The 10,342-nt window shown below is 32.9% G+C and overlaps 1 protein-coding gene across 6 annotated transcripts in view; it reads right to left on the bottom strand.

The window, feature by feature from the left end:
• Window positions 1-10,342, bottom strand: part of LOC105203657 — a 168,300-nt gene that overhangs the window by 625 nt on the left and 157,333 nt on the right. For 2 of the 6 annotated variants that reach the window (XM_011172523.3, XM_011172526.3), the window contains 8 exons: window positions 4,109-4,384; window positions 3,415-3,678; window positions 2,682-2,851; window positions 1,865-1,936; window positions 1,237-1,523; window positions 919-1,080; window positions 740-850; window positions 136-552 (listed from right to left, as the gene is read on the bottom strand). In XM_011172523.3, coding sequence (XP_011170825.2) covers window positions 368-552; window positions 740-850; window positions 919-1,080; window positions 1,237-1,523; window positions 1,865-1,936; window positions 2,682-2,851; window positions 3,415-3,678; window positions 4,109-4,384 — 1,527 coding nt within the window. In that variant the 3' untranslated portion in view covers window positions 136-367. Of the gene's footprint in view, window positions 1-135; window positions 553-739; window positions 851-918; window positions 1,081-1,236; window positions 1,524-1,864; window positions 1,937-2,681; window positions 2,852-3,414; window positions 3,679-4,108; window positions 4,385-6,092; window positions 7,198-7,282; window positions 7,396-10,342 lie in introns of those variants that run through there. The other 4 variants (XM_039450758.1, XM_026134189.2, XM_026134190.2 and 1 more) reach the window with 4 other exon arrangements.

The following is a 10,342-nucleotide window of genomic DNA, read 5'->3' as shown; positions in this document are numbered from 1 at the left end:
TGAGCAATATAAGATATAATTAATTGTTGATTAATTTTTATTAATTGAATTAATTAAGCTAATTAATTCTTATAATACAGAGGAAGATAAGGAGGGGAGGAAAGACGGGATAAATCATTTAATATTTCGATAATCGAATGTTTTCTGATAAGTACATGCAATATATTATTGATATTTTTCTATTATTTTCGTTAATGAATACAAAGATAAGAAAAAAAGAGATTATCTCTCAATTAAGTCAAGGTGTGTTGCCGCATTGATAATCCAAAGGCAACATCATTCATAGTTCCACATGTGGATCGCAAAATCGAACTTCGTTCAGCAAGGAAGACCAGCGTCGATAAGGAAGCGCTTATCGGGGGGTTACCTAAGTAAGGTGGAGCTTCGCGTAATCCGATATGTGCAGGATTCCATGCTCCGCGGAAGCAACGTGCAAGCTGGAGCCGCACGCGCGTGGATTGATCTTGGGATTATGCAGCTCGGTTATTTGAGTGCTGCATGCGGCCGCTGGATCGCCGCTGGTGTCTAGACTTCCAACCCAGAATTCATTTCCTGCAGAAAAAAGAATCGCGTTGTTTTGAAGATATTAATAAAGAGATGTATTTTAGAATTTGTCCTCTTGTCAGTAACGTTGGAATAAAAAACATATTGAATAAAAGACATTGGAATTTATATCAGCGTTAACATCGCATAAACCAACATTTAAATAAATAAATAATGAAATGAATAATGTTTAAACCTGGTAACGCATTTCCATCCCAGGCGTAAGTTACAATGAGAAGTTTATTCGCGTCATTGGCTCGGAACAGTTTGCTATGTGGTTCTCTCAGGGCAAAGTGTATCTTTATATCTAAAAATAATATCATTATTGTACAAGTTGTAAGGATATTTATATTTATCCGTTTATTTTTTACTAACCACCCAGGTAATCGCCGTTACCCGCACCGCCGCAATTCTGTTGCCGGAAATAAGCGAACATGATGTCAGAAACATATTTGAGTTTCTTGTTCATTTTTTTGAGGGCAATCTCGAATGTTTTCAGAAAGTAGACTTCCTGATCTTGAATTAATTTCCAGACACCTGCCAATCATTGTTTAATTAATAAATATCGAAAGAGGAAAGTGTAAGAAGTAATTTCAATAATTTGTTGTAACATTTATGATTAATCGCTTAAGCTCAAGTAACGTTCAAACTCGAGCTTATAAGCTCAACAATGAAATAGCGTTTCGCACTAACCGAGGCCAAAACCAACCACGTGCAAGAAAGCGGTCGTGTTTTGCTTCTCGGCTCGGCTGTTCGCCTCGAGCAGTATTATTTCTACGGTGAGGAGGGTTCTTTTCATATAATTCTCGATATCGAAGATGACATGATTGCCCAACGATATATATCGCTTGTTCTCTTTCGACTTCATGCGTTTTGTAGTTTCTTCGTAGAGCGGATGGTGATTCTCGCCATAAAACTTGGCCCATAAAACTCGTAGACCGCGTTTTGCCTCGAATGTACCGTCTATCCCCGATCCGTACCTATCTCGCATAGATTGATTCTTTCAAACAAAATTTCAATTGTATATTGCAAAAGGAACTGAAGAGTGTACATTATAATATAGTTTAAGCTATTATTCCAAAGAAAGAAACACTGTATTTGATTCTATAAATAAATCGTATTGTCATGTCATGTCAAGCTATTATTCTATTATTTCAAGTAACATGCAACTTTGCGTGTCATTTAACGCGAGTAGCGACCGCGCCTCTTGATAGTATTTTAAGTTACATGCAATAATACAAGTGGTGCGCTAATCTTATTAATCTTATCTTTATTATTATTATTATCATTTTTATTATTATCACTTTACCCTACTGCTTACCCATTATCCATATTGTTTTGTTGTGACGTGATGACAATGTCCTGATACTCCATATATCGGGGTCTTTCAAATCTACATGACAAATCAATATTCATTTTATCAATTCTCTAAATCTAAATCAATGGAATTTTATTGATTTGCAGTGCTATACTTATAACTGTATCAATAGTGTCTATTCACTATTTTTCAGTGATTCTGATTAAGAAGGGGATATTTTCATTGATCGAATCAGTGTATTGTCACCGAAAAACGGTGCATATATCACTGAACAAGATTATATACCACTAAAAACAGACTATTCATGGAAAGACAATGAACAGCCTGATTTCAGTGGTATATTTATAACTATATCAATCAGTGATACATGCACTGCCTTTCAGTGATAATACACTGGTTTCGATTAGTGAGAGCAGTAATAACACACTGTTTTCAATCAGTGAGAGTACCCCCCTCTTAAGCGGAATCATTGAAAGACAGTGAATAGCCACTGATTGATCACAGTTATAAGTATAGCACTGTAAATCAATAAGATTTCACTGATTCAATTTTAGAGAGTGGAGTCTATAAAAAAAAATAATTAAATAAAAGATAAAGAAACATAGTTTATTAAAAAGGGCTACTATTATATTTATGTAATAATTTAAATAATTTTTAATCACGAAAATTTTTGCGGTTATAAATAACTGTACACAAAAGGGATAAAAATAGAATACGCATCTGCAGACGCGACGGCAAAGTTACGAGGGAAGAAGAGAGGGCGGGCTCGCACGTATAAAAATATTCCTGAAGAAAGCAGGGTTAAATAAATGCATAGAACCTTGTGCCTATGACACCCATAATAACCCCTCTAGGTTGGACGACGTCTGGGTCACTGCTCACGATACCTCTATTATTTCGCGAGCCGTCGTTTATGAACTCCGTATGAGACGACACCACCATCATTGCCGACAATTTAATTTCGTCATAGCTCAAGCATTTCGTTAGGACCTATTCATCAGATTTTAAAAAATGTTTATTAAGGCATCGCGACGGTGATACACGAGAGAAGGTGATATAAAACTTTATCTTGTTTTTAATATCCTATAAACTTCCAATATCGGTAAATGTAACGTTACATTAATCCATAGGCAATTTAATGTCCTATAATAAAGTGTAATAAAAAAAAGAAGAATAAGGGTAGAAATAACAATTTTTATGAAAACATATTATTTACGAGAAAATTGCGGGAACAGTACTTCAAGGTTCGTTATAGCTACTTCTGTGATAGTACAGAGAGAGCAATTATATTTTTACCTTGCTTGAAATTGTTTATTTATTCAAAGTTTTTATTTAGAACCAATTTATTTCGGTATTACTTGTATTATTGTACAAAGAAATTTGAAAATTAAAAAATAAACTAATACATATATTAAAACAATTTTATTCCGTATCACCTATATTAAATTTTATTCTTAATTTTATTACTATCCTAAATTATTTTTTATTTTACTTGAATAATCCAATCATTATAGTTGTTTTTTATGATTAGCAAAATGACGTCAAGTACTTACCAAAGGTTCCTTCTCGTGATCAGTACCGACACTTTCCCATCCATCGAAACCACTCTTGTTATCAAGTAATTTCCATCGATCGTTGGGACCACAGAAGGAAGCCGCCCTCTTATCTAATAAGCGATGGATGAATTGAATGAGATCCATCTCCGCGTACATAACTTTCTCAATAGCGCTACCATATAACCGTTTATGTTTTAGCCATCGAGCAATCAAGGGCAACATCGCTTCGTGTATCAGCGGATATACCGAGTTTGCGTTTAACTGGAAGATGTTAGAGATTATCACAAATTGATCAAATTAGTTAAAATGTCATAAAAAAAGATAAAGAACTACGTCAGACTTGAGTAAAAATTTATGTTTTAAGCTATATAGAATGAGTTAAAAAACAGACAAATTTCAATAATTGAATTTTCAACTATTACCTCGATCCCTCTATTTTTTAAATATTTGATTAAATATTTCTTAAATATTTAAGCGAATTATTAAAAGAAATATTACATATTTAATATCAAGAGAAAAAGTAAATTTTATAAATATTAAAAAAAATTGCATTATTAAAAATGAAAATATTAGTATTATAATTAAGTATTATAATTAGTATTATAATTAAAGAACAGACAGGGGACAGACAATTAAATGCCCCTTTTGTTGGACTATATTTACTCATCGCAAACAACTCGCTTATGCAAACCTCGATAGTATCCGAGCTGATTCCCCTGTCCTTCAAAGCGGTGCATCTTACGGTATTAATTGGAAACTTCACGGGGAACGCATTACTTCGTTTGATTAACTCCGCCACGCTGGTTGGTGGCGGCACGGAGACGTCGAGGCACTTCCTTAGCAGCTCCTTTGTGTCATCGTCGAAGGGCACGCCGTTGGGCGAGCCCAGTGTGTTCTCCCATGAGATCTCCGGAGGATCTCTCGCTAGCATCTGCTGATGTGCCTCTTCCGCAGCTCTTCGATTATTCTGTGAAAGGACGCGAAGATATGCGAACTGACTCTCGAAATAGAAAAAGAAAAAATCACCGTTTTCTGAATTTTCAAATTTACAAATTTCTCGAAAAAAAAATGTATTATTTTGGAATTGAATAGAAGATCCAATTTCCATTGAGACAAATTGCGTAGTAAACATAGTATTTCCTTAAGAGTATTATTGCAAAAATAAACTTTACTTCCTGCATGTGTTATTCACGGAAATTTTGATGAGTACATTGAAAAAATAAATGAGGAAGTAAGTAGTTGCGTATATTGCATAATCAAGAACTTTTGCTAAAAGATATAAAAAATACAAGTGAGTAAACTGCCAGTCGGTTTTGCGATGATATTTAACAACTTCGTGGCTCGCGCACGTATACGGACACAACGGTGAAGTAAAGGGCTACGAAATCGATTCTAAGAAAAATTTTGCAAAACAGTGAATCGCTGTTCTATTAATACAACCCCCCGCTGATTACAGCAAGGCCGCCAGTCGCTTTGACACTTGAGCATGAAAGCCGTTAAATAGCGTAAAATGTATCTGTTCATCCTAGCGAGCGGCTTGACGTTCACTCTCTTCGTGAGCGCGAGCACATATTGCCTATACATATGGTTACACACATGCATATGAATACACATGCAACACGCACGCACGTGCATTGGTGCCTGTGGCAGCTCTACAGTTTACTTCATTTTTCTATTTACCGATTTTGCCACCTGAACGATAGGGGTGAGCGAGGAGAATTCAGACTATTTTGCATTGTAAAACAATTTCAATGCTATTGTTTTTACTGGCAACAGTTAGCATTTTTATACAAAAAAAAATATGATAACGTCTTGTGCGTATATTAATAAGCTTGCGTAATGTATTTATATGTAATCTACATTTTCCGTCGTTTATGTCGGTTAATAATTTTACACAAATATATACATATTGGTAAAGTTCATTGTCTATTTAAAAAATTTATATGTTAATTAATTTACAATTTTTTTCTAATTAAAAACTATGTAATAAATTACATCACACACTAACATATTCAGAAAATGCTTTAATCGATTGACGATTATCCGACTGACAGAATTTAAAAAAAAAAAGTATTACCAACGTCATTAAAATATAAATACATTTTAAAAATATTTAAAAAATTAATAAATTAAAATTTTGAAATAAAAAGTAATCACTATTATTTTTATAGACAATTATTTGTTTAGATACTAGTGCTATAAAGTATTTCATATATATTTACAAAAAAATAAAATTAAAAAAATGAATTATATATTAGTTATAAAAAAAACATACAAAAAAGTTCAATAGATAATATAAAAACGGTAAAACGAAACAAAAGTAAAATAAAATAAATTATAGTAAAAGTGCAAAATTACTTTTTTTAGTCAAGAATGCAAATTTTGTATAAATAATAAAATCATTAAATACATGAGTAAATAGTAATAAATAATAAATAATAAAAGCAAAATTATTTGTCTATAATTGTTATATATTATTTTACAATAAAACTGTTATTAAAAACAGAAAATATTAACTTAGTAAACTCGTAGGCGTTGTGTGATTAGCATGCGCGCGATCGCGACTGACAAATCGCGCGCAATTGAAAAGTTCTGTCTATTATGTCGAACAGGAAAACAATTATTTGAATTTGTGCATATTTTTACCATAATAGTGTTGATAAACAATGACTCACCTGACGGACGCAACAGGCAAACAATGACATGTTCAAGGTTTAATTGGCAACAAATTGTGCAAAAAATTCCCTTTATCTTCTTCCTTTTTTTCTTTTTTCCTTCTTGTCTATCCGTTACGAGATATAATATTACACTTTCTTTCTACTTAAAACTGCAAAGACACATGTAAATGCACACGAATTATGCGATTATATACGTAAGTGAAAAGGAAGTCTACGAATCGAACTTATTTGATGCAACCGGTCGCGATTTGGCGTAATAGCGACTAGTGAGTCACGTTTTGCGATTTTTTACTCTGAAACGGCCACGTCGGCGAACACAGGTAATATCTTCTACATGTATTATTCTCGCACTAAACGATACATCTAAGAGAGAACCTGGTCCGCCGCTCTTTAGACGCACATGCGCGCCCGCGGCGTAGTGCACGCGCAGATTCACGAGATTCCTTCGCGCATTCTTTCGCGAAAAGACGGAAGAGATCGAAAAAGAAGTAGGCTATTTGTGGCAGTAGTCAAAGTTCCTTTAGTAATATTTTTAGATCGTTGCTCGGCTGATCTGTTTGATATCAGCCGTCAAATTATTTTTCAAAACGTTTTGCTCGCAGAATCCAAACAATTTTTTTTTTTAATATTTTATTTGCGGGTTCCAGAAATTAAAATTTTAGACAATGCACAGTGTGTACCAATCTAGACGGTGTTCATCAATCAATTTGAATAATAACTATTAGACATATGAAAAGATCTTAATAATTCCTTTTCATACGGGATAATTCAATATGTTAAATAAGAAACGTTCCGTACGTGTCGTTTTACGTAAGATGCAGAACGCAAATCTCAGATTGCAAACGCGAGTCAAACAAAACCGCAACAATAACATTAACGACTTTCGATACCGTTATCGCGTCCGCACTTATGACCTGCGGTCTGCATTCTGCGTTTCATATAGGACACGTCTTTTAATTAAATTATATTAAATTATATTAAATTATATTAAATCTTATTTCCTAATCTTTGTTCCCTTTATTTCATTTATTGTATGCAGCTCCCAATGGTTTACTTGCATTTCCTATTTCTGATGGTAATGCAACATACTTTTCATACGGCACTGTGAACACATGACATACATATACGCATGCGTAAATGCAGTTGCACACGTGTACATATTATTATTAAAAAAATGTAATACATACCATTATTTAAAAAATTTAACTCCAGAAAATATTTCAACTCCAGAAATTATTTTCGTACGTTCGCGACGCCAATATGTTTTACGCACGCTGATGCTACAGTGGACAACTGGTGACTGGAGAACGGGAAAACAGGTTAGTATCACTCATATCGATCCAAGCCACCAGGGCCGTGATCGAAACGTTTGGCATTCGGAATAAATATCTAACTTTAGCATTAACTAAAAGATACATGTATTATTTATAATAATAATATTAAATAATAAAATTTAAATATACAGAAAAAATATAACATATCACATTTATGAATAAATTTTGTTTCTATTTTGACATTGTCTGTGGGATGTACTTTTTGAAATCCATTACCTTAATACATCCATGTTCCTCATTCATTGATTGTGAGTCATTTATTTGAAAACAACCTGATGCAACATTTTGCAATGTTCTGGATTTTCCCCAATTTTTACGAATCAACAATTGCAAAATCAAAGATATTCTTACAAAAGTTTTAATTTCTCTTCCTTTGGAAAATAAACATTTAACATAAAATATATTATAATTCATCGCAAAGAATAAAAATATATTGTTGTACGAAAGAATAAGTAACAAGTTTGCATAATTTTTAAATGATAAAATTTAATAGATAAATGAATGGATAAAAATGTAAAATGCTGGGAAGTGAAGAATTGTGTAAATAGTCGACCTCTGTAGAACATCGCAAGAACTGTGGACTGGAGGAGCAAACGGTAATTTCTTTGTGCAAAGATAAAGAAATCACGGATAACAATAGAGCAGCGTAATAATTTTATCATTTTTTCCATAAAAAATTAATCAATCACACAAAAGTCGTTTGAAAATCACATTTGAATATATTTGTTAAATTATATTTAAAGACTAATTATAAATTTCATAAAAATATGGATTGTTTGAAAATAAGTTCAATGTACTATAAAAAAATAATAAATAAATAATGAGCAACATTAATTGTCAAAGAATCGTATGTTAAGAACAATAAAAATTAATAACAAAAAAGAATATTTTTGCACAGATAGTAATACATTGAGATAAACAGATTTTTAAAAGATTGTTATGAACACATCTTTTACGGACGGATATTAATTAAAGGACGAGATAAAAGTTTGTAAGTTTGACGTTTGCTAATTTAGTGACGAAGGGTCGATAAAGTAATGCCTAACCGCGATACGCAGGTAGGTAAGCGGTACATCTTGGAGCGTAACACTAGCCGGGAGAACCGGTTTTATCAATTTACATCGTTCGGTAAAAGTAAACCGCATACCTGCACAAAGTGCACGGGATATTCTCTAATCGTCTCGTTAAGCGCATTAGCAATTTCTCTCCGCGGCATCCCAATCGCGTTAAGGAGTCCCTCGTTAAGCCGCGCGATCTTTTTCGCGCGCGCTTAAATCTCCCGGCCGCGAATTAATATACGCGTTGAGAAAGCACATTTTAAAGCTCAACTTTATCTCGCGTCACGCCGCTGAGGAAAATCAAGAATTAAATGTTGTGCACGTTATACTTTCGTGACACTAATACAAGACTTCATTTACCGTTCATTTACGATGTAAAGCACGCACTAACGCGAAGTATGTTTATCCGGGATGACGATCACGACGCAGATAAATCGTATACATATAATATGATAAAAGAAACTATTGAAACTATCAATTATTCAATTTTGTAAATATTATTGAGTAAGTTTAAGAGGAAAAATAATTTATACTCAACATTCCGCTAATAATTCAAGAAATCGATGCGCCAATATTGTTTAAGTATTTTGTTTTTCTTTACACATGTGGTCGACAAGTGTAGAGACATTGGCCGTGTACAAGAGAGATAGATAGAGAGAGAGAGAGAGAGAGAGAGAGAATGCAAGAGAGATGGAAAATACGTATTGATAAAACTGAGATGAACGACGAATGGTGAACGTACGGTACGCCGCGTCGTACCGTTTTGGTGGCATAGTCGTTAGTCCCTCTCTCTTGACACGATTCAGTGCCGGCTTAAAGCAGGTGTTTAAAACAAGACTGGGATGAATAACGTTGGACAAAAAAAAAACATTTCAATAATTCTTATAGAAGTTCGAAATAAAAACGGAAAATCTATGACTAAAAAACAGCATCATGTAATTATATGACGAACGACATAAACAATTTTAAGTATACGTAGAAAATTAATAGAATAAAGAAATTGTTTGTGCATCAGAAAAAAAAAATTATTAAATTTTAATGACCATTTGTTTGAATATTTCAATGCAATATTTATTTAGTATAAGAATCACCAATGTAATTTAATTATCTTTTTTTTTAAATAAACATTTATGTACCGTAATTAAATATTTCATTGCAAGTATTTAAATAAATATTTATTACAATTTTTTAAATCGTTGTTTTTCTCAATGTAAAAAAGTATAGATTATTAAAATATTTCAATCAGTATGAGACACCTATGAGTAACAGACATTCATGCAATATAATATTTATAGGTTGTAATATATAATTTAAAGATGTTATATTTGTAGTGTATTCTTTTATTCAGAGAATACATAGAATCTCTTATTTAATTCTTTTACTGCTAAATGTTGATTAATTTATATGCACATACATAATCTACATAAGAATATCTAGCTCAAGACCCGGTGGTTTTTTAACCAGCTATTTCTGTATTTGGAACACAATAAAATAATATACTCTCAGGCATCGAAGGGTAAAGAACAAAGTTGCAAGGAAACACAAAGAATGCAAACAGAATCTTATTAATTAATCAGTATTCCAGAGATATCCATCTCTTTGATAGTTATAAATACATACCTATCAAAGCGAAAAAGAGAAACCGGTACGTCTTTAATAACAAAAAAAGCTTTACAAAATACAATAAATTATTTCTAGAGAAGCTCTTTCCTCTTCCTACGAGTGGTATATTTGTCTTTGCAGCGTCTCTCTCACGAAGATTGCTAAATATTCTCGGTGCAAGACGCCAATAAGCGCGCGTCTCTTTCGATCGGTTTATGCTTACGTAGCACTCGAGTGCTTTGGTCGAGCAGCG

This window comes from Solenopsis invicta, chromosome 1, assembly GCF_016802725.1.
Source record: "Solenopsis invicta isolate M01_SB chromosome 1, UNIL_Sinv_3.0, whole genome shotgun sequence".
NCBI classification, from domain to species: domain Eukaryota; kingdom Metazoa; phylum Arthropoda; class Insecta; order Hymenoptera; family Formicidae; genus Solenopsis; species Solenopsis invicta.
The sequence above is the reverse complement of the archived record's forward strand: the minus strand, read 5'-3'. Positions and strand labels throughout refer to the sequence as shown.